The sequence below is a fragment of the Acomys russatus genome, chromosome X (assembly GCF_903995435.1).
Source record: "Acomys russatus chromosome X, mAcoRus1.1, whole genome shotgun sequence".
NCBI lineage: Eukaryota > Metazoa > Chordata > Mammalia > Rodentia > Muridae > Acomys > Acomys russatus.
The window spans coordinates 23,395,525-23,418,006 of record NC_067169.1 but is presented as its reverse complement, the minus strand read 5'-3'; the positions used below and the strand labels follow the sequence as shown (position 1 = coordinate 23,418,006).

The following is a 22,482-nucleotide window of genomic DNA, read 5'->3' as shown; positions in this document are numbered from 1 at the left end:
TCTGCCTTCTGAGTGCTGGGATTAAAGGCGTGCGCCACCATACCCTGCTCTATTTTGAAAACTTTTTTGTACTTTTCGAAATCACTCAGCCTAGTTTCTGATCAGACAAGGAAAAAAGAGAGAAACTTACCAAAACAAACTTGAGTAGCAAAACCAGTACTAAGTTTTTGATTTTTGATACAGGGTTCTGCTGTGCAGCCCTGGCCCTCACTATGCTGTCCAGGTTGGCCTGGAATTCATAGCAATCTTCTTGCCAGTGCTGAGATTATAGGTGTATGCCATCACAACTAGAAAGTACCCAGTTCTCAAACTTTTAAAATTTATGTTACCAAAATTACATCACTAGTATACTATTTTTAATATACGTGGCTTCTTTCAAATACTCAATTTGTGTATGTGTATACATATATGTGGAAACCAGAGGTTGATGCTAGGTGCCTTTTTTGATAACTACCCACCTTATTTTTTGAGACAGGATCTCCTGCTAGTCTGGAAGCTCAGCAACTTGGGTATATTGGCTAGTCAGCAAGCCTCAGTTCCTTTCATCTCCACCTCGCCAGTTCTAGGTTCTTAAGTGGGTGCTGAGAATCCAAACTCAGTTCTTCACGCTCACAGGGCAAGCACTTTACAAACTAAGCCATACCCACAGCCTTGTCTTTTGTCTGACAGCATCCTGGACTCTTTAATTCTTGTTAAAATGCCAATGCATAATCAGCTATCTTCTTAAGAATACTACATTATATGATTCATGCAAGTTTGTGAGTCACGTTCACACTAATTACCCAATTTAGCTTATCCAAAGTCTTAGGAAATAGGTATTTCCTCTACTTTAAAGAGGAAGAAAGCTAGTCATTCCTTAAGTTAAAGCTGTCAGTGAGCCCTTTACTTCAACTGACAGGGTGACAAAACAGTCTCCCTGCATCAGCAGGCTTCAAGATCCTTGCTCATTGTCCTTCATTCTGCTATTTGTTTGTTAAAAACCTTAAAAAATAAACCTTGTGGAGATGGATGTGTGAAGCAGCTCAGTGTGTGCTTGCCTGGTACGTACAAACCCAAACACCGGATGAAATCAGCTATGGAAGTATATACTCGTAATTCCAGCACTCTGGAGATGGAGGCAGGAAGATCAGAAGGTCACCTTTGAACTAAATAGTTTGAGACCAGACTAGGATATAAGGTCTTATCTCAAAAACAAACAAGAGAGCCAGGCGTGGTAGTGCACGCCTTTAATCCCAGCACTCAGGAGGCAGATAGTTTGAGACCAGAATGGGATATAAGGTCCTATCTCAAAAATAAACAAACGAGAGCCAGGCGTGGTGGTACACACCTTTAATCCCAGCACTCGGAAGGCAGAGGCAGGTGGATCACTGTGAGTTCAAGGCCAGCCTGGTCTACAAAAGTGAGTCCAGGACAGCCAAGGCTATACTGAGAAACCCTGTCTTAAAAAACCAAAAAACAGCTCAACCATGTTCATAGCGGCCTTATTCATAATAGCCAAAACATGGAAACTGCCTAAGTGTCCATCAGTAGAAGAATGGATAAAGAAACTGTGGTACATTACACTATGGAATACTACTCAGCTATTAAAAACAAAGAATTTCTGAAATTTGTGGACAAATGGACTGAACTAGAAATGATCATAATGAGTGAGCTAATCCAGAAGCAGAAAGAGTCAAATGGTATATACTCACTTATATCTGGACACTAGCCCAAGGGTCATGTCCCATGAAAGTCTTTACTTACCAGGAAAGTGGGACAGAGGGGAGGACTTCCTATTGGGACTCTAGGTGAAAGAAGCATGGTAGAATGGGGAAATAGAAGGATCCAGAGGGTCCTAGAAACCTACAAGAAGAACATTATGACAGACACATCTGGGCCCAGGGGTCCTGCTGGCACCATCCAAGGACAATACATGCAGTAAACTTTGAACCCCTACCCAGATCTACCCAATGGACAGGACATTCTCCACAAATGAGTGGAGAGTGGGGACTGACTTTCACACGAACTCTGGTGCCCGATATTTGACCACGTCTCCTGGATGGGGAGCCCCTGTGGCACTCAGAGGAAAGATAGTAGGCTACCAAGAAGAGACTTGATACCCTATGAGCATATAAAGGGGGAGGTAATCCCCCTCAGGAACAGTCATAGGGGAGGGGAGTAAGTGGAAAGTGGGAAGGAGGGAGGAATGGGAGGATACAAGGGATAGGATAACCATTGAGATGTAACAAGAATAAATTAATAAAATATTTTTTAAAAAACAAACAAACAAATGAACAACAAGAAAAACCAAGGTCTACTTGGTACTTAATAAATGACAGATCTATCATTATACAATCTAGATTCAACTGTCTCTCCAGGTGCAGCAGAACTAGCACGTCACGTACATTGGACTTAGAGTCTTTCAAGCTCCAATTTCCAACCTTTGGGCTTCTCCCTTGATTTTGAAGGATCACGCTCCATATCTACAAGCCACTTTTCCTCACATTTATTCAATGTTGTAAACATTTTTCTAACATGCAGTGTGAACTGGACACCAATAAAACATCTCAAGGAATGGCTTCCTGAGAATAATCATACACAACTGATTAAGATTTTTAAAAATTTAAATGTTTGACAGAAAATAAAGTCTGTGTGCCAAAGAAAAAGCAATTTACAAAGTGGGACTCAAAGGTCAAGAAATGCTTCATAGAGCCAAGCTCTGAAGAATATACAGAGACAGAAGGCAGGAGGATTAAGAATTTGAGGCCACATCTCAAAACAAGGAAACAAAGGCCAGGTAGTGGTGGTGCATGCTTTTAATCTCAGCGCTAGGGAAACAGAGGCAGGTAGATTTCTGGGTCTAACATTAAGGCTAGCCTGGTCTACAGAGCAAGTTCCAGGACAACCAAGGCTATACAGAGAAACCCTGTCTGGAAAACCAACAGGGTTGGGGGGATGGCTAAAGACCCAGGCCAAGGGGCTTTTTCAAACAGCTGGATTATAATTCTAACAATGCTGAGGAGACTGAATTTCAACAAATGGTACAATGGCATTTTCTACAAGAGTCACAATACCAAAATCCTAAGAAACTACGTGGAAGTGAAAGCATTACCCCTCTAGGCCAATGGTTGTTAAACCACGGTTGGGAGGGGATGAAGTAACCTCTCATCCTCACCCCCACTTGCATCCCAGAACTCTGGCACAGTCTGAACACATTTTTGATGGGGAGCATAGGTGCTATTACTTAGTGGGTAGGAGCCAGGAATACAGCTAACCATCTTACAATGCACAGGGCCAACCCCACAATGAAGTGTGTGGCCTAAAGTGTCAGTGTTGAGAAACACTGCTCTAAGCAGAAAACAAAACCCAGGCAAGAGTCCAGTAAAGGGGCTGGAGAGATGGCTCAGTGGTTAAGAGCACCACCTGCTCTTCCTAAGGTCCTGAGTTCAATTCCCAGCAACCACATAGTGGCTCACAACCATCTATAATGTGACCTGGTGCCCCCTGCTGGCCTGCAGGTAAACAAGCGGACTGTATACATAATAATAAAATAAATCTTTAAAAAAAGAGTCCAGTAAAGGTATTCGCTATGAACTACTTTAAGGCACAGGTGGCCTATCAGGCCAGACAATAAGTAAACTAGAACACCTCTGCAGTGGAGAAACCCAGCAAAGATTCCCAACGAACATTTCTAGAGATTGGTGAGAGGAACTCACAAGCACTAAGATTAAATTAAGATATGAAATAGTAGGCCTAAGTAGGAAAATAATCTAACCTACCAATCTAACCTTTTCTACAGAACATTTATAGCGGCCCAAATATTATCTTCCTCCTCTAGAGTAAATTTCCCGTGATCACGGATTTGGCTTATTTTCTGCATAACCTTAACTGATAACGCCCAAAATACTCCACAAATTTGGCAATCGAACAAGTTCAGGATTATTTACGACTTCCTGGTAGGAAACGGGCAAAACCAAGGCAACAATCTCTTAGGCATGTAGCGGGGCGAGGGAGCGGGAATAATCCCACTCTACAGAGCTGGCTCTAAAATTCAAAAGTGCCTTAGCCGAAGAAAAGAGGAACTGGAGCGTGCGGGCGCGGGGCGCGGGGCGCGGGGCGCGGGGCGCGGGGCGCGGGGCGCGGGGCGCGGGGCGCGGGGCGCGGGGCGCGGGGCGCGGGGCGCGGGGCGCGGGGCGCGGGGCGCGGGGCGCGGGGCGCGGGGCGCGGGGCGCGGGGCGCGGGGCGCGGGCTGGCTAAAGCAGAAGGTAAGCTACTTGGGACCGGATGCCAGGACAGAGTTAACGTTTCCCAGATGTCAAACAAGACCTTCCTAGGTGGAACAATAAAGACCGGAAGGGAGCCTCCGACCGAACTACTGGCAGCAAGTTCCAGGAACGCCTCTTTTGGCGGGAGGGGCAACGGGCGGAGCAACGCAGAGTTCGGCCCAGACCACTCAGGCCATGCAAGGGCCTGCACAAAACTCGGCCAACTGACATTTGGGGAAGAGGCTCAAGTTAAGTGCATGCCAGAAGGGAAAGTGAGTTCGGGTCGAATCCCCCTAAGAGGATCAAGGATCATTTTAGGGGTCACACGTCTCAGCTTGCATGGGGTAGGTAGTAATATTCCGGCGACAGACAGGGGGGACCGGGCCGGGACGCCCGCAGGGCCGCAGCCGGTTTTATCTCACCAGAGCCATTGGGTCCAATGATGGCGGTGAACCTCTGAAATGGTCCGATAATCTGACGACCCTTGTACGATTTAAAATTCTCGATCTCAATCAGTTTCAGGAAGCCCATGGCAGCGGCGTTAGCGTAAAAGGCCGTGCCTTCCGCTTGGGTACCGAGGTTAGCCCGCGCGGGAAACGCGGTGCAAGCCGGGTGTACGGAAAACCTCGCGATAAGTCGAAGCCACTCTTGACTTCCTACTTCCGGTCCCAGAGGAAGGTCACTTCCGCCTGAAATAGAGCTTTCGTCGATTTGTTGCCAGGCTCGAGGGTGTGCTGAGTCGTTGGACCCCGCCCCCCTTTGTAGTTGCGCCGCAACGGTCCCAGGAGCAGCCAACTAAGCTGGCGGAGCCTTTGTGCCGCGGAGTACTCTGTTCGCTTTGAGGGGTGGAATCAGAGAAGGCAGGCGGGGCCCGAGCCCACGCTTGCGGAGACAAGTCAGAAGTCGCAGCAAGGTTCTGCCTTTTCGGCTCCCCAGGGCGAGTGGGGGGCGGGCGCTCTCCTGTGGTTTGTGGTCTAACCAGCAAAGGATTAGGTCGGGAATTGGAAGGCGCCCTCGGAGGGGTGGGCAGTGCGGACTGGAAGGAGGGATTGTAGGGATGACTTAGGTGAGACTGGAGTATGAAGGAGGATGAGGGTAGTCCTAGACACCGAAGATACAAGTTGGGAATAACTGGGTTCTGAGAGTCTGCCCCTACCCGCCTGTATCTGTATTTCTCCGAACAGAATTTAAAGACTGCTGTTGTAAATCCAAGAGCCAACTTGGACTCAGTGCACTTAGGAGCTTCAATTTTTTTCTCCTTTGTCTACCTCCCTCGTTGGCTTCTCTCCTTTGTACCCTGTCTTCCACTCATTTCTTTTTCAGCCCCCTTTTATCCTTTCATCTCCCTTCTATCACCTTACATTGTTGTGACAACAAATTGACTTTATAGGCTGGGGTTAGTGCCGTTTTCAGAGTTATCTATGGAACGGTTTGGTGGTTTCCGTAACTTTTTTTCCCAAGATAGAATTTCTTTGTGCAGCTCTGGCTGCCTTGGAACTCAGTAGGCCAGGTTGGTCTCGAACTCGGAGATCCACCTGCCTGTGCCTCCCAAGTGCTGTGCTCAAAGGCATGTGCCACCACAGACTCTATTTTTTAAGATTTGTGTGTGTGTGTGTGTGTTAAACACTGGGTATTAAATTACTTTTTAATTTTCAAAGATGAGGTGGAACTTGGGAGAAAATTAAACTGGAGCTCTATCTCTAAATATATACAAAATCCAGTTTCAAATGGATTAAAAACAAATGACAAAGGCAAAACTTTAGAGGTTGTAGAAGAATATACAGGAGAATAACTGAATTTTGAATAGAGAGATATATTTTGTTTTAGTGTTTTGTTGCTATTTGGTTGGTTGGGTTTAATATTTTTATTCTTTTTGGGGGGAGGCATGGTCTTTCTACATTGCCCTAGCTGTCCTGGAGCTCGCTATAGAGGCCAGTCTGGCCTCAAACTCAAGAGATTCACCTGCCTTTGCCTCCCGAGTGCTGAGATTAAAGGTGTGTGCCATCACACATACTTTTAATCTTTAAAATCATTCTTTTGTACTGTCATATCAACCCTGACGACAACATTTCTGTCCTCTAAACCCCAGTATAGGAGCCGGTGTGGTGTCACACACCTTTAATCCCAGCACTCGGGAGACAGAGGCAGAGGCAGGCAGATCTCTGTGAGTTCAAAGCCAGCCTGGTCTACGAAGTAAGTCCAGGACAGCCAAGGCTACACAGAGAAACCCTGTCTTGAAAAAATAGTAAACCCCATTATATAGCACACTTTTTTCCCTAATTCACTGAGTTCAATTAGTACTGCCCACATGTGCATGGTATGGACCTCAAAGAAAATTGACTTTTCCTCACCAACATCTAATAGCTTTTCCACTGGGGATGGAGCCTCATGAGCTCCTCACCCATCCATGCTGGAAGGCTCACTGGCTTGCTCTTGTACAGGTCTTATGCAGGTAACCACAACTCCTATGACTTCATGAGTATTTGGCCCTGTCATTTCTTTTTGGTTTTTCTTTTCTTTTCTTTTTTTTTTTTTTTCTTCTTTGGTTTCTTTGAGACAGGGTTTCTCTGTGTAGACTTGGCTGTCCTAGACTCACTAAGTAGACCAGGCTGGCCTCGAACTCGGGAGGCAGAGGCAGGCGGATCTCTGAGTTTGAGGACAGCTTGGTCTACAGAGTGAGCTCCAGGGCAGCCAAAGCTAAACAGAGAAACCCTGTCTTGAAAAAACAAAAAAAGTGTATTTTCTACCCTAGTACTCTGGGTAGCACTTTCTGGAACTATGAAAGCCAGCATGGAAGAAATTACCTTGTCAATTTCAGTTCTGATTTCTCTATGCCTAACAGCTAACGTGTGTGATATCTTTAGCAGTAGGCTCTTACCATCCAGTTATGGTGAACAACCAAGAGAAATAGCAGTAGCCTGTGTTGTAGGTGCCTCTGGGAACAACATTGGCCAACTATAAATGGTCGTTCAAAAAACAAACAAAATAAAACAAGGCCTATGTAATCCAGGATGGCCTAGAACATATTATTTAGTCTAGACTGACCTCCAATTTTTAACAGTCTCCTACCTTAGCCTCCTATGTGCTGGGATTACGTGTTTGAGCCATCATACCTTGCAAGAAATTGCTTAACTAGAAACACTTCATTCAAAGAAAAAGATTTGTAAATGTGACTAAGTTTATACTACCAAAGTTCACCATTAGGATATGAAATGGGGGTTGGAGGAGAGCTCAAGGGTTAGGAGCACTTGCGCTTAATCCCAGCACTGTGGGAGCAGAGGCAGATAAATCTGAGTTCAAAGCCAGCCTGGTTTACAGAGTTTTAGGACAGCCAGGACTACAGAGAGAAACTCTTGTCTTGGGGAAAAAAAAAAAAAAAAAGAAATGTTAAATGTTTAAGGAGATAAATTTACCCTATTTTGACTTACATAGAATATGTATGTATTGAAACATAATACCCCACAAATACATAAAATTTTGTTTTATGTATCTGCTAAAAATAAAAAATTTAAATGCACACAAGATGAATCGGCACTTCACAAAGCAATAAACAAAACGGTTGAACGCATGAAAAGGTGTAAAACCTCATTAATAATAAAGGAAATTTCTATTAAAATCAGTAATTTTGAGCTGGTCAGATGGCTCATCAGGCATAGGCATTTGCAACCATGCCTGCCCTGAGTTTGATCTCTGGACTCCACATGGTAGAGAGAGCCAACACCTACAAGTTGTCCTCAGACCTCCACATGTGCACTGTGATAGAAGTACACACACCCTCACACACACAGGCAACCATTACTGTTCCATGGGCTTGTATTATGTGTGTGTGGAAGTCAGAATAAAAGTGAGTTCTCTTTCCCCATGTGCGGCAAAGGTTCTCTCCTACCTTGAAGATCCAAGGAATGGAACTCCTAAGGCCTGGTGGCAAGCACCTTTTACCCACTGAGCCATCTCACCGGGCCCTTTGTCACTTTAATATTGTTCTACCCAATGTATCTCAGTTGACCATTCAGTAGTTATACAGGGCTGGTGACTATAGATAAACTCAGTCTCTATCTTCCAGTAAATAGTGGCTGGGAAGCTATGTTAGTTTGATATTACTACTATAACAAGTCATCCCAAACTTAATAAACTAATAAAAACTTAGAGTCTGGAAAGCAGAAGTCCAAAATGGGTCTCAGTGGACTGGAGATTTGAACTCAGGTCCTCATGTTTGCATAATAAGCACTTTACCCACTGAGCCATCTCCCTAGCCCCAGAAACATTCTTTAATCCAGCCTTCACCTCACTTTTGTCTTTTTAGGTGTCAGTCTAGGCTCTAATGATGAGCCATTTCTCCAGCCGTCCCTCTTTTAAAGTAGTCCTACTCAAAGCCACTGTCCTTGTCTTTTTGGTTGACTTCAGTGGTCTCCCCATTGCCCTTCTAGCTTCCTCTGTTGTTCCCTGTTGGCCACTCATCTCACAGACAAGTAACTTTGTTGTCTGAAATAAAATTTCCCCTTTTGTGGGGAGGGGGACTGGAGAGATGGCTCAGTACTTACGAGCACTGTTTACTCCTCCAAAAGACCTGGGTTCAATTTCCAGCATCCACATGGCAGCTCACAACTATCTGTAACTCCGAGATCTGGCACCATCTCATATTACATGTAGGCAAATCACACACACACACAAATTTTAAAAGACGTTTTTAAAATTTTCTCTTTTATTACTTATCTAGTTAATTGACCCATGTTCCTTCATATTTTGGGAAGCCCAATTTTGACATGTAAGTGGAGCAAGGGGATTGCAAACATAAATCTTATATTTCCTCTTGTCTGACCTGTTTAAATCATCCCATCCACCAGCTTCTCGTTACACTGAGATCCAAACTCATACCAGGGTTTTTTTGTGGAGACAAGTTTAAAAACAGATTTTATTTTATTTGGGCAAAGGGGGGGGGGCATGGGCATGGGCATGCATGTGTGCAGATCAGAGAACAACTTGGAATTTTCTTTTCTACCATGTGGGCCCAGGGAACAAACTCAGATCATCAGACTTGTTGACAGTACCTTTACCCACTGAGCCATCTCACCAGCCCTGCAACAATTTTCTGGAGACTGTTTCTTCCTCTGTAGTTGAAGAGGACCTTGAACTTCTGCTCTTCCTGTCTCCACCTCCCCCACGTGCTGAGATTATAGGCATGCAGCCCTCAGTCCAGGTTTGTGTGGTGCTGTGGCCTGCACCCAGGGCTTCGTGTAAACTAGACAAACACTTCCCCAACTGAGCCACACTCCCAGGCCCATTACTATAGGCTTTTAAGAGCCAGGCCCTACACACCTTTTCAATTTGTCTCATGCCACCATCTCCCTTGGTTACAGTGCTCCGGGCACACTGGCCTCATCATGTACTCAAATATCCACTTTTTAACTGTGAAAAAGTTGACGCAAACAGAAAACATATAGCCCATATGTAACTTTGGAAGCCTGATAAAATAGAGGTCAACGAACCAACTCCTCAACTTAAAGCTAGGTAGAGTTGAAATCTTAGTACTTGAAAGACTGGTGAAGTATTTCAACTTCAAGCCAGCCTGAGTGACACAGTGAAATCCTGTTATACAAAACAAAACTCAACACACAGAAATTATTGGGCCCGCTGAAGTGTCTTGGCTCTCTCCAAATTACTCCCCATAATGCAAAATCTATTATTATTCTCTCTAATATTTATATACTGTGTACATAAGAATCTATGAATAACATTTTTTTTTATTTTAGGGAGTCTTGCTATGTAGCTTAGACTGGCCTCAAACTCCTGATCTTCCTGCCCTGGCCTTTGGGTGCTAACAAAGGGAGTTGGCCCTTATCTTTTAAACACTAAGAAAGTATTTGCTGTAAAGCTGCTTACAAAAACATTTTTTATTGTATTAGTTCTTTGAGAATTTTATACAGAGTTTTGATCATATTCACCCCTTTCCCTGTCCACCCATCTTTGTGTGCTCTTTAGTTTTTTTCACATATCAAGTCCAATTTGTGCTAACAATGCATTGTTTGATTGTGGCCTTCTACTGGAACATAGTTAACTCAAGAGTGGGTTTGCAAAGCATAGTGGTACACATCTTTAATCCCAGCAATTGGGAGGCAGAGGCAGGCAGCTCTCTGAAGTCGAGGTCTACAAAGTGAGGACTACAGAGTGAGTCCAGGACAGCAGGGCTACCCAGAAAAAACCTATCTTGAAAAACAAAAAGCAGTGGGCTCTATGCTCTTAAAGAAAACTGACTCTCCCCTCCCAGCAGCTATCAGTTGCCAACAGCTCTTTCACTAGGGGCGGGACTTTGTGCCCTCCTTCTTCTCTTCATGCTGCATGGTCTGGCTTGAGCTTGCACAAGTTTATGCCTGCTGTCAAAATCTGAGTTCATATGTGTAGCTGCCCCTACCATGTCAGGAAGACACTTGTACTCCTTGTATTCATCCACCACCTCTGACTCTTAAGTCTTTCCACCCCTCCTTCTGCGATGATCACTGAGCCTTGGGAGGAGGGGATGTGAAAAAAAGGTCCCATTTAGAGCTGAGCATTCTGCAGTCCGTTATTCTCTGCTTACAAAGGCTTTAACCTGAGCTGGGCATGGTGGCACACACCTGTCATCCCAGCGCTCAAGGAGGCAAAGGCAGGCAGATCTCTGCAAGTTCGAGGCCAGCCCGGTCTACAAAGTGAGTCCAAGACGGCCACAGCTACATAGATAAACCTTGTCTCAAAAAACAAAACAAAAAACAAACAAAGGCTTTAACCTAAGAAGTGCAATGGTCAGACTTGCTTTCAGAACGACCCCCATAACAGTCAGGGCAAAGAGGATAACATTGAAGTAACAGGCCATCAAGGATTCTGGTAATATTGCCTGACATTAGACTAAAGCTTGACTTAGTGTGGTGACAGCAGAGATTGAGGGTACAGATATGAAACATCAGAAAGTAAAACCAGGATCATAGCTAGTGAGATGTTATAAAGGAGAAAGAGCTGGAGGTATGGTATAGCCAAGGACAGTGTCAGCATCAATGGGCCGTTCTACCTCTCGTTGCTCCAGGATGTATAAGTTAGACCTCTCACCAGATCCCAAGGAGATAGCAGCCATTGAGGCCAGAAGAAATCGAGAAAAGGAACGACAATGCCGATTCTTCAATGTGCGGAACCGAACCATGGGGGTGAGTGGGTAATGGAAACCACTTTACAAGACTGGGTCATGTCCCCTTTATGCCTAGAAAGGAATATGGCAGTGCATTATAACCCCTCTGGATCCAAGCAGGCCCTGGGACTGGAAAGGAACCAACCTCATATGCCTGGGCAGGGCTTAGAAAGAGAGAGACAATGAGGTGACAGCTGGATCTTTTCTGGTCAGCTCTTGGACTGTAACTTGGTTCTTGAGAAACAACATGGAACCACAAGAGAGTGTAAAGAATATTTGATATATATTCTTTCTGCAAGACTAAATATTAGTTATTTTTCTTGTTCCTGTGACAAAATAACTGACAAATACAAGAAAGGAAGGATTTGTTTTGGCTCAATGTGAGCATATAGTCCATTATTGGGGGCAAGGAGCAGGAAGTGGCTGGTCACTTTGCACCCAGTTAGCAAACAGAATTTAGTTAACTTTCTCCTTTTTAGTCAGTCCATGGTAGAGCATTGCCCACAGTTAGGACAGGTTTTCCCACTTAAAATAGACTTTTCTAGAGGTTTCTCTCCTAAGTGATTTTGGATGCCATCAAGTTGATGACACTTTATGTGTTTTTATTTCTTTGGGAGGGGCATGTGGTACCACAGTATATGACTGCTACAATGTGAATGTGGAGGTCAAAAGAGAACAGGGCTCCTTCCACTATGTGGCTTTCTGCTGTCAAACTCGGTTGTCAGGCCTGAACTTTGCCCACTGAGCCATCTTACCAGACCATGTTGGTAATATTAACCTACACAACTCTGGACCAAGCTGAGGGATAGAGGCTCAAGGGTCATTTGTTCTTCACCAAAGCATGTGCCCTTTCATACTATTTTGAAATGTTTTGAGCGAATTATAATGAAAGAAAAAATATTGATAGCTTTAAGGAACAAAAAAAGAGCCAGGCATGGTGGCACTCACCTTAATCCCAGCACTCTGGAGGCAGAGGCAGGCAGATCTGTGAGTTCGAGGCCAGCCTGGTCTACAAAGCGAGTCCAGGACAGCCAGGGCTGTTACACAGAGAAACCCTGTCTCCAAAAACCTAAAAGAAAGGAAAAAAGCAAACAAACAAGATTGCTGAGTGCCTGGGTAGAGGAAGTATCTAGAAAAGACACCATACTTGTGTCCAAAGCCAGGTCTGCTATTAAGTATATGGTATCATGATGCATAACCGATCTTATCCTCCTCTGGAAAATGAGATCAAATAAAGCATTGAGATGTCAACTTTGAAAAACTCCGAGCATACCACCTGACCACAAGCAAACTGAAGTCTGAGTGCTCTGACTGAGATCCTGTTTGCAAGAATTCCCTCAGGACCTGCCGTGTCCCAAGCACTGTGTTGGACAGTAGGGACTAACACGATAACTAAGGCCTAGCTTCTCCCCCAACAACAGCTCACAGTCTAGCGGAGGAGACAGTACAGAGGCTAATGTCAATACCATGTAGACAGTGGGTCCTAGATTATGGGGGTAGAACCTTCCTGAGCAAGCCTGAAAGGGTAAACTGAAGTTTGGGTAACAAAGGAAGGAAAGTCTGTTCCAAGTGGAGGAAACAGTTGGAGCAAAGGCTGTGGGTTTGAAAGCTAAGATATGCAGGGAACTGGAAGTACAGTTCCTAAGCCTAATGTGAGAGGGAGCTGGGAAAGGGGGTACAAGAGATAAAGGCGGAAGCAGCAGCTAGATCATAGAGGAGTTTACAAGCTTTGCCCAGGGGTTAGAACTTTAGCCAGTAGGTCCTGACGAGCTATAGGGGGACTGTGAAGGGGGTAACTGCTAAACATTGTCTATTAGAGCATTCAGTGTACCATGCTGAGAGAGACCCTACTCTGATTTAGCTCCTTTTCTTTGAAATCTAGGTGGATGTGAAAGCCCTGAACCACCAGGTGGAGGAACGAAAGTTCCAGGAGACATTAGAGCGAAGCAAAGATATGGCTTATGGTAAACACTCAAGGCTGGGGCAAAAGAAAGGTATAAGCCAGAGACAGTGGGCTGAAGTTGTGCCATTCTGCCTCTGAATAGAGCCTGAGAGTCTTTGGGGGGGGGGAGTGATAAGACAAACCAGATGACCTTGGGAGCTCAGGTTGACTGGGCTCTGTTCTGGGGTGTCTTCATGTCCCTGTCAATCACTCCTAGGTGTCAAGAACACACACTATGACATGGTAGCACAGATGCTAGAGAAGGAAGAGGCAGAACGAGCATACCGGTTGTCCAAGAGAGTCCAGGATTTTCGGGAGCAAAAGCAGCAATTCAAGAACGGACACGAATTTGAATCCTGGGAACCACAGAAATTCCAGGAGTTTCCAGTTCCTTATTTCAATCATGAGGCATATCTTGGCCCAGCCAGCATGCAGTACTTCCTTGGAGAGGACCTGGACAGGGCCTCATGCCTAAGAATGCAGCAGGAACAGTTCAGATACAACCTGGAGAAACAGCTACAGGAGCAACAGGCAGTCAGAGAAGAGGAGGCGCGAGCAGGTACATAGCATAGCAGGGAGCTCACCTGATCTGGGGGCGGCACTGTGTGTGGAGGTAGTTTACCCATACAGCTGAAGCAGAAAGGCCTGACTTCCTCCAGCGCCTGACACTGTAGCCATTATTCATGATTTCTTGGCACTTACAGTTGTACTTACTTTCTGCTTTAGGTAACAGTATTTGTCTTGTCTTCATTTCATGAGACAGGGTCTTGCTGTGTACATGCAGCCCAGGCTGGGCTTGAACTCACCAATCCTTCCTCAGCCCCCTGAATACTAGGGGTTTCAGTAGTCAGGAGCTCAGTTTCTTCATCTTTAAAATAGGGATCATAATCCACATCACATAGAACATCAACTATTAGTACGATATAGTCTGTGGCCACATCTTTCTTTTACACTAGAGAAAACCTTTTCAGGGCGAAGGCCATGTCTTTCTACTCACATCTCACTTTCCAATCACCAGTCTGACAAGCCCTAAGAACAGCGAGGCCAGTGGATGGCTTGAGTGGAGCAAAAATTAGTAGCTTTGTCTATGCTGTGGCCGCAGCTGGCATGCCAATTTTCCTCTTGATCTCTGCACTTTGACCTTTATAGTTGTTTTGGTGCTGGGCATAGAATCCAGGGCTTTATCTATGCTAAGCACATCCTCCTGCCACTGAGCTATTTCCTCAGCACCCCGAAACCTTTACTGTGCTTACATGCATCTCTGCCATTGGCCTTACCAGGTCATAGGCTGATTATCTGTGTCTCCCACCAGAGAGGGAAGGGTTTTTTGGTGGGGGGTGTTCAGACAGGGGCTCATGGAATACAGACTGTGTTTGACTTGCTGTGTAACGAAGGATAGCCTTCAAGTTCTGATCTCCCTGCCTCCAGCTGGGGTTCTAGGCACACACCACCATACTGACTAGGCAGGGGGTTCTGAGACAGGATCGAATTCTGTTGTATCCCTAGAGCCCAACAAATAACCTTCAGACTGAGGCTTATTAGAGAAATGAAATTTACTTCAGGCCACACCACTCAAGGGTGGCAGAGCTACATTGCCATCCAACTTGCTGCGCTTTGCCCCCCCCCCCCGACCCCTTCCATATTCACTACAACTTTGACACTCAAATACACACACACACAAATACAAAGTATGTGAAACAAATAGCTAATGAGTGAATGGGAACTAGAATAGGCAAGTACTGTGTATTTCTCTGTGTAGCTTTGCTTAGTGACCAGCTGCGCCTCGCCGCGGACAAACGAGCTGCTGAACTGGCTAGGCTGGAAGAATCCTGCCGAGCAGCTATGAGGACTGCGCTGGCCAATGCCAACAAAGCCGAGGTATGTTCTGAACCATCCAGTGCACTACGGCCACCCCACTTCCTGAGCAATGTCATAGGGAACCTTAGCCTCGTCTTTCTCCTCACACCCCAGTTTAAAGATTTATTTATTTATTATGTATACAGTGCTCTCCCTGCATATACACCTGCAAGCCAGAAGAGGGCACCAGATCTCAATATAGATGGCTGTGAGCCACCATGTGGCTGCTGGGAATTGAACTCAGGACCTCTGGAAGAGCCACCAGTGCTCTTAACCTCTGAGCCATCTCTCCAGCCCAAACCTCAGTTTAAACCAGCGCCAGCATTCTCAGCTACCTAAGGACTCCCCTTCCACCTAGGATCCTATGAAAACATAAATCACCTCTCTCCCTACCTCTAGACACAGGGTGACTTAAGAACAGGTATTGACCTTGCATCCTTCGCCTCTCAAACTAAGAAGGCCTTCCTAAGGGCAGAGAAATTCCCTGGCCATCCTATCCCCCTCCAGCATGCCGTTAGGGTCATTAAGACTCCAAGCTATGTCTCTCCTTTTTCGCTGAGATGAGTAGGGCTGTATTGTTCCCGCCCCTTCACGTGAGTTTCCTAAGGCTGGGCTACCAAATGCTTACATTTGGGGGTCCCACCAGGCAGCTAAGAAGGCCCTGCAGCAGCGCCGTGAACAGCAGCAGCAAAAGAATGCCAACCTCGTGGAGATCAAGAAACAAATCACCAGCGATCTACTGACCGAGAATCCTCTAGTTGCCCAACGCCCCCAGGCTCCTCACCGGGTCCTGCCCTATTGCTGGAAGGGCATGACCGCAGAGCAGCGAGCTGCCATCAGGAAAACCCAAGAAGCACAGCGAAAAGAGAAAAAGGAACAGCGCCGAGCCGAGAAGTCCTTGGAGGCTGAGTGGGGAAACCGAACCAGACGCTTGGCTGAAGCAGCGCTGGAGCTGGAAGAACAGGAAAGGGAATTGTGTGCTGAATTCCGAAGGGGGCTGGGCTCCTTCAACCAGGACTTAGCCAAGGAACAGCAATCCCGGTGAGTTCTCGAGTATAGCAATGGGGAGGAAGGCTGGGGAGAAGAGGGGAGGGGTGACAAGGACCAGGGAGAAGGAAAACAACCATCTGAGGCCTCTGAATTTTCACAGGCAAAATTATCTGAATTCAGTCATCTACACCAATCAACCTACCGCCCAGTACTATCTACAGTTCAACACCAGCAGCCGCTGAACTCAGGATGGTCACCTCCCTTCGCACCTAGCAAACTCACAGGTGGCTGGGAGTCCAAAAGAAAATGCCGCGTATCCTCATCTCTACTCTCTCCCCAGTAGGAGAGAACTAAGCCCAAACCTCCATTTTCTACCCAAGGTAATAAAAGTTATTCACTACAGTGTATACTATATTGTGACAGTATAGGAAAAGATGTGCTGCTGCCTTTCCCACTCCCCACTGCGGTGCTTATGTATCCAACCTCAGAGCCTCGCTTTCTTCCCCTTGTTAGTTCTCCTAGCACACAAGAGTGCTCATGCCCTGTAAGTTTGACAATTTATTAGGCACAGAGGGTGACTGGAGCAGAGTTACAAAATGGCTGTTAGGTTTCCTTCAAGCTGGAAAGAAGCCAGTGTTTTTCCTGCCTTCGCCTACTAAGGCTGCATTCGAATGGCCCCGTCCAGCCGGATGACCTCTCCATTCAAGAATGGGTTCTCGATGATGGCCTGTACCAGATGAGCGTATTCAGTGGGGTCACCTAGTCGACTGGGGAAGGGTACCTGGCTGGCCAAGAAGTTGCGCACTTTCTCTGGAAGGGTGGTAAGCAGCGGGGTGCCAAACAAACCTAAACAAGAGCATCAGAATCAAAGGTTGGTTCTTGTTTTCATAGTTACTTGGTTCTTCTTCACTTTAGTGCTAAGCTGCTATGTTTAGGTAGTAGATCTCTTCTCTCATCTGCCTACAGATCCCACCTAATTCTAGGCATGGCAAAAGAGACAGAAATGTCTACCTGGAGCAATTGTCATCACACGAATGCCTAGGGGAGCCAGATCTCGAGCAATAGGCAGTGTCATGCCCACTATGCCCCCTTTGGATGCAGAGTATGCAGCTTGTCCAACCTGGAAGAGTAGAGATTATGTGTGGGAGAGCCCCCCCTAAAGTCAGTCAAAGTAAGAGTTTTGCCCTGTCCACATACCTGGCCCTCAAAGGCAGCCACACTGGCAGTGTTAATGATAACTCCACGTTGGCCTCCTTCATCTGGTTCATTCTGGCTCATCTCACGAGCAACTAGGCGGATCACATTGAAAGTGCCTAGGAGATTCACCTGGAGGATGGGGAGAACCATGATGTAGGATCTAAGGCAGAGACTTTGGGACTACCCACAGCCAGGCACCCCTTATTCCTATCCATTGACATCCACCAAGGCCTTACATTGAGAACCCGCTGGAAGTCCTCCAAGGTATGGACCTGGTTCTTCTTCTGGTGGTATGTCTTAGTGGCCACTGCAATGCCTGCACAGTTGACAGCCACATCTATGCGGCCAAACTTTTCTTTTGCTAGAGTCAAAGCTGCTTGTACGTCCTTCTCACAGGTCACCTTGAAAGGAAGAAATGAAGGAGAGGTATTTATTTCCAGCATATGCACACACCACTAAACCTAGATAGGAAAGCGGGCCTGGTCCTTGGGTGGGAAGAAAATTGTGTGAGCAAAAGGGAGGCCAAGAAAGAGTTGTGATTTTAAAAAAAGTGGTGACTGGGGTAAAAGGGAAAATGGTTAAGTACTAAAGAAAGTCTTGTAAACCATTTTCAAATCTATGCTCTCTTTTGACTCATATGCCCCTGGTTATCCTTAGTTGATATGGATTAGGCCACTATACAACCCTCTTTTGCAAGGACTGATGATTAAATCTAGGGGGCCCCCACATACTAGGCCAGAACTCTACGTAGAGGAAATTTAATTCAGAAAATGGCTGCTCTGGCAAAGCATCCAAAGCCCTTCTAGGTCTATGGGAGCCAGCTGGAATACAAACACACCTTTAATCCAGGAGATGGAGGCAAGCAGATATGCGATCAAGGCCAGCCTGGTATAGAGCAAGTAAAGAAAATCTTAGGTCCAGGTGTGGCAGTACACGCCTTTAATCCCAAACAATGAAGGTAAAGTTAGTTTGTAGAAGGAAGCACCCATGTTTGAAAGTGATGTCTAATTGAGTGGCAGAAAAGGTAACAAATCAGACATTTGACAGAACAGGAGATGCCCAACTCTCATGAGGCACATGAGGAAAGGGCAACTACTTAAGGGGCAGTGCAGAGAGAGAGGAGGCGGTTTTACTGGGAGAGTTTTACAGAGAGAGGTTGAATAAGAGAACAAGCTAGACACAGGTGAAGACGGAACAAGCTGGAGAATGAGAAGGAGCCAGATTAGAGCAGATTGCTGCAGTTAAGAGTCTGAGGCCAAGCAGAGTAATTCAGGGGTGGAGAGAGAAGCCAGATTAAATAAATCAGCTGGGAGAAGAGTTTGAGCCAGAACAGCTGAGTTGAACCAGCCCAGAGCTCAGAAATAACAAGTAAGGGTGAGCTTATTCAGCAGTAAGTCTCAGAGGCTGGAAACATTCTAGGCCTACCACTGAGCCCTATTCCAATAAAATCTTGTTTTGAAAATTACAGGAACATCAACTAGCTTTTTAAAAACCCCTACCTGTTGAGGTCAAGTTTTCAACTTTATTTTTTTAATATATTTTATTAATTTATTCATATTACATCTCAATGGTTATCTCATCCCTTGTATCCTCTCATTTTCCCCTTACTCCCCTCCCCTGTGACTGTGACTGAGGGGGACCTCCTCCCCCTGTATATGCTTATAGGGTATCAAGTCTCTTCTTGGTAGAAGTTTTCAACTTGAAATCACTGGGCAAGACACGCATTCCAACTTGTACAAATCTTCTCCAGGAAATTCTGGTGTGTCCAATCCTCACCCTCATAATGCTGAGGCTGTTTTAGCATGTTTGTTTGTTGTTTGTTTTTCTAGACAGGGTTTCTCTGTGTAGCCTTGGCTGTCCTAGACTCACTTTGTAGACCAGGCTGGCCTCGAACTCACAGCAATCCGCCTGCCTCTGCCTCCACTGGGATTAAAGGCGAGCAGACTGCGCCCAGCTCAGCTTTAGTGTTCTTATTGCAGGTGCTCGCACAGTGCTCAAGGACATAGGTCAAAAGACAAAAGGAGATGGACTCACCACCCTTACGTTTATTTGCATGTGTGTTGGCATGTTTCTGCCAGGACACATGTGGGGATGGGTTAGAGTTGGATCTTTCCTCTTACCATGTTGGTCCTGGGGATCAAACTCAAGTTATCATGGATAGCATCAAGTGCCTTTACCCACTAAGTCACCTGACCAACCCCAGACACCGTTCTTATGGAAGGACTCCCCCCCCCCCCCCCGTGTTTCCCCACCCCCACCCCCTCCGCCAAGTTTCCTCGTGTACACTCTGAGAGAGTCATAACTCACGTTGGCTGGGGCAAACATGCAGCTCTCTCCCAACTTCTTGGCTTGAGCTTCACCCCCTGAGTTAGGTAGGTCCAGGAGCACAGCTGTGGCCCCTTGTCCCACCAGTCTTTCGGCTGTAGCCAGGCCAAGGCCTGAAGCTCCTCCAGTTACTATTGAGACCAGGCCCTGTGAAGAGGGACAAGGTGAACTGCTACCGTCCAGGCCACCCTCCACCCTTTCATCTACCAGTTCTGCGCACTGGAGACGGTCAGTGACCTAAATGTGCTCAAAGAGATCTGGGGGAGGGAGGGCGTGTCTCATCCCAGGCATGTTTTTCTTGTGATTCGTCACATGCACATGCAGTAGAACATTGATGTTCACCTATTGAGCCCACCCGCCGCAAAACCAAGCCCGGATAATCAGGATCCTTTTTTCCTGGCACCGATCTCTCCCTTGTAGTTCCTGCCCACGCAGTTCTAGCCTGCATAAAAAACAAACGTTAGAGGCACAGAACAGTCTACCTTCAGGGTCCGACACGCCGCAGCCATCTTGCACCAGCCTTGCTAGCAGAAGAGGGCTTTTAGTGCCTTTGCAATGCGCTCGCTGATTGGCCGACACGGAGCCTCCTACTGGGTGAAACAACAGTAGCCACAGCGGCGAGCTGCGGCCGCGAGGGGAGGGGGGTGGGGTAGATGAAGGGAGGAATAGGGGCGTGGCCTGCTGCGCCGGGTCCTTGGAAAGGGAAAAGTTATGCTCCCAGGCCAAGGAATGTTTAATTTGTAGAAAGAACCTAGTGGCACCTACAAGGTGTTACCTTCCCTTCACCCTGCTCTCTAACTGACCATGTAGCAGGCAGACAGCTTCACTGGAGGAAGGCAGAGTGAAGACAGAAGCTGAGTCCCTTCAGAAACTGAGCTCCTTCCTCAGTAAAGCTTTCAAGAGTAACTGAAACCGATTCCTAGCTGCCAGGTTCTACTGGGGATACAAGGTCCATACTTCCCAGGAGGACACCGTTCATTTGAGGAAAGATAAAATTACAGGACAGACAATGAAAGAGAACCAGGGTTTTGGTTTTTGTGCTTTGTGTTTTCCACTGATGAAATCTGAACCCCAAGGCCTTATTATCTGTTAAGCACTCTACCATGGAGCTACAAGGAGCTCAACTGCAGATTCCAGAATATTCAGCTGAGGAGAGTGGAGAAAAAGAAAAGGAAGATTCTGAGATATAGAGTGGCAAGAGAAACAAATAAGTCGAGGCAAGGGTAGAGAGAGGCCAGACAGGATTAGACTTTTATAAGTGTGGGGGGGGGGGGTAGGGGGAGGTGTCACTAGGAGCTGAACTCGGTGGCTTGACAAGCACACTCATATAGGCGAGAATGCCTCACCCGCTCAACCTTTGCTACGTTCCTGGTCACACGTTTGTAGATTGGACCTCATCCAGAGACTCAGGCCTCTGGGCATCCTAGAATAGCTTTCAACCAATATCCTCAGTCTTGAGGGTGGACTTCTGTCTTCCATCCTCATTTTGGCGCAGACTGTGGGCCCACAAATCTCAGCCTACACTTTCTGCCTATTATGTTCTATGTTAAGTATTTTCCCATCTACTTTCCTGTCAAGGAAGACTTCTCTCGAGGACTCCTGGTTGTTCATAGTCAGTATACCTATATAGATTTCCACTACTTCATCAAAGGATCTAGCACCCGACTCACAACTCACAATCTTTCCCTTTTTTTTTTTTTTTTGTTTTTGTTTTTGTTTTTGGTTTTTGGTTTTTCAAGACAGGGTTTCTCTACGTGGCCTTGGCTGTCCTGGACTCACTTTGTAGACCAGGCTGGCCTAGAACTCACAGCGATTCACCTGCCTCTGCCTCCTGAGTGCTGGGATTAAAGGCGGGCGCCACCACGCCCCTCCCCCCAATCTTTACTTTTTAACCAAAACAACTCTCTCTCCCTCTCTCTCTCTCTCTCTCTCTCTCTCTCTCTCTCTCTCTCTCTCTCTCTCTCTCTCTCTCTCTCTCTGTCTCGTGTGTGTGTGTGTGTGTGTGTGTGTGTGTGTGTGTGTGTGTGTATGTGTGTATACGTACGTACTGTAGGGGTATAATGAAAGTTTTGGTGTCTTGTTTTAAGCCCAGGTGTGGGGTATGGGGCTGATTCAGATTGTCAACAGCAGTAAACTGCCTCATGCTAGCTCTGGGAGGAACTCTTTGCCAGATGCACATAGTTTAGTTCTGAAGACTCTGGAGAAGGAGTAAGTTGCAGAGCCAAGAGTGGGGGTGGGGCACTCTAAGAAAGAAGAATGCCCTTGCTCCCCACTGCTGCTCCTGGCTCCTGGTTGCTGCTGGGTGCAGTTTGGCAAGAAGCTAGAGCTATCCTGAAATGAAGATTGGACTGGCCCCAAGGAACCCAAGGACTCTTATGACAGGAGGTAACAAAGGAAAACTACACTCCCAGCGCTCGGGAGGCAGAGGCAGGCACATCTCTGGGAGTTCGAGGCCAGCCTGGTCTACAGAGTGAGTCCAGGACAGCCAGGGCTGTACACAGAGAAACGTCTGGACAAAACCAACCAACCAAACAAACAAAAAAAAAAAAAAAACAAAGGAAAACTGTGCCTCTCTCTCCCCACTAACTTTCTTTCTCTCCTACCTGGTGTTGGGGTGTTGGAAGGGATTGGGGAGAAGGGAGGAAGAGGCATAAGAAACCCCAATACAGTAAAATAGATTATAAAAAGGTGCCAATGGGGGGAGAGGAGGTGTGTGGAGGTCAAAGGCAACTCTAGGAATTGGTTCTCTCCTTCCATCATGTGGTTCTGGGAGT

The 22,482-nt window shown here is 46.4% G+C and overlaps 4 protein-coding genes across 9 annotated transcripts in view; 2 read left to right on the top strand and 2 right to left on the bottom strand.

Annotated features, from left to right (window-relative positions):
• Positions 1 to 4,850, bottom strand: part of Smc1a (structural maintenance of chromosomes 1A) — a 58,148-nt gene extending 53,298 nt beyond the window's left edge. For 2 of the 4 annotated variants that reach the window (XM_051142115.1, XM_051142116.1), the window contains exon 1: positions 4,667 to 4,848. In XM_051142115.1, coding sequence (XP_050998072.1) covers positions 4,667 to 4,775 — 109 coding nt within the window. In that variant the 5' untranslated portion in view covers positions 4,776 to 4,848. Of the gene's footprint in view, positions 1 to 4,666 lie in introns of all 4 variants that reach the window. The other 2 variants (XM_051142113.1, XM_051142112.1) reach the window with 2 other exon arrangements.
• Shroom2 (shroom family member 2) overlaps positions 1 to 22,482 on the top strand; it is a 1,329,704-nt gene that overhangs the window by 643,734 nt on the left and 663,488 nt on the right. The window lies entirely within an intron of this gene.
• Positions 4,411 to 16,590, top strand: Ribc1 (RIB43A domain with coiled-coils 1). 3 transcript variants are annotated; one of them, XM_051142125.1, is made up of 7 exons: positions 4,411 to 4,516; positions 11,299 to 11,416; positions 13,280 to 13,361; positions 13,557 to 13,898; positions 15,099 to 15,217; positions 15,843 to 16,237; positions 16,347 to 16,590. In XM_051142125.1, exons 2-7 carry the CDS (start codon positions 11,300 to 11,302, stop codon positions 16,426 to 16,428), a joined length of 1,137 nt encoding a protein of 378 aa, XP_050998082.1. In that variant the 5' UTR covers positions 4,411 to 4,516; position 11,299; the 3' UTR covers positions 16,429 to 16,590. The 3 variants fall into 3 exon arrangements, with proteins under 3 accessions (XP_050998082.1, XP_050998081.1, XP_050998083.1); XM_051142124.1 differs by lacking the exon at positions 4,411 to 4,516 and adding an exon at positions 4,942 to 5,157; XM_051142126.1 differs by lacking the exon at positions 4,411 to 4,516 and adding an exon at positions 9,237 to 9,441.
• Hsd17b10 (hydroxysteroid 17-beta dehydrogenase 10) lies at positions 16,732 to 20,217 on the bottom strand. Its single transcript, XM_051141190.1, has 6 exons — positions 20,191 to 20,217; positions 19,691 to 19,945; positions 17,620 to 17,784; positions 17,384 to 17,512; positions 17,198 to 17,306; positions 16,732 to 17,032 (listed from the first exon to the last, which is right to left on the bottom strand). Exons 1-6 carry the CDS (start codon positions 20,215 to 20,217, stop codon positions 16,842 to 16,844), a joined length of 876 nt encoding a protein of 291 aa, XP_050997147.1. The 3' UTR covers positions 16,732 to 16,841.

Excerpts from the sequence above, each read along its gene's own strand:
- Ribc1 (XM_051142125.1), top strand. The coding sequence starts at position 11,300 with ATGTATAAGTTAGACCTCTCACCAGATCCCAAGGAGATAGCAGCCATT. Across the intron at positions 13,899-15,098 it reads AGAAGAGGAGGCGCGAGCAG|CTTTGCTTAGTGACCAGCTG; the intron begins GTACATAGCATA and ends TTCTCTGTGTAG. Across the intron at positions 16,238-16,346 it reads GCCAAGGAACAGCAATCCCG|GCAAAATTATCTGAATTCAG; the intron begins GTGAGTTCTCGA and ends GAATTTTCACAG.
- Hsd17b10 (XM_051141190.1), bottom strand. The coding sequence starts at position 20,217 with ATGGCTGCGGCGTGTCGGACCCTGAAG. Across the intron at positions 17,785-19,690 it reads GCATGTTTGCCCCAGCCAAC|GTGACCTGTGAGAAGGACGT; the intron begins GTGAGTTATGAC and ends CTTCCTTTCAAG. Across the intron at positions 17,307-17,383 it reads TGGCTGCCTTTGAGGGCCAG|GTTGGACAAGCTGCATACTC; the intron begins GTATGTGGACAG and ends CTACTCTTCCAG.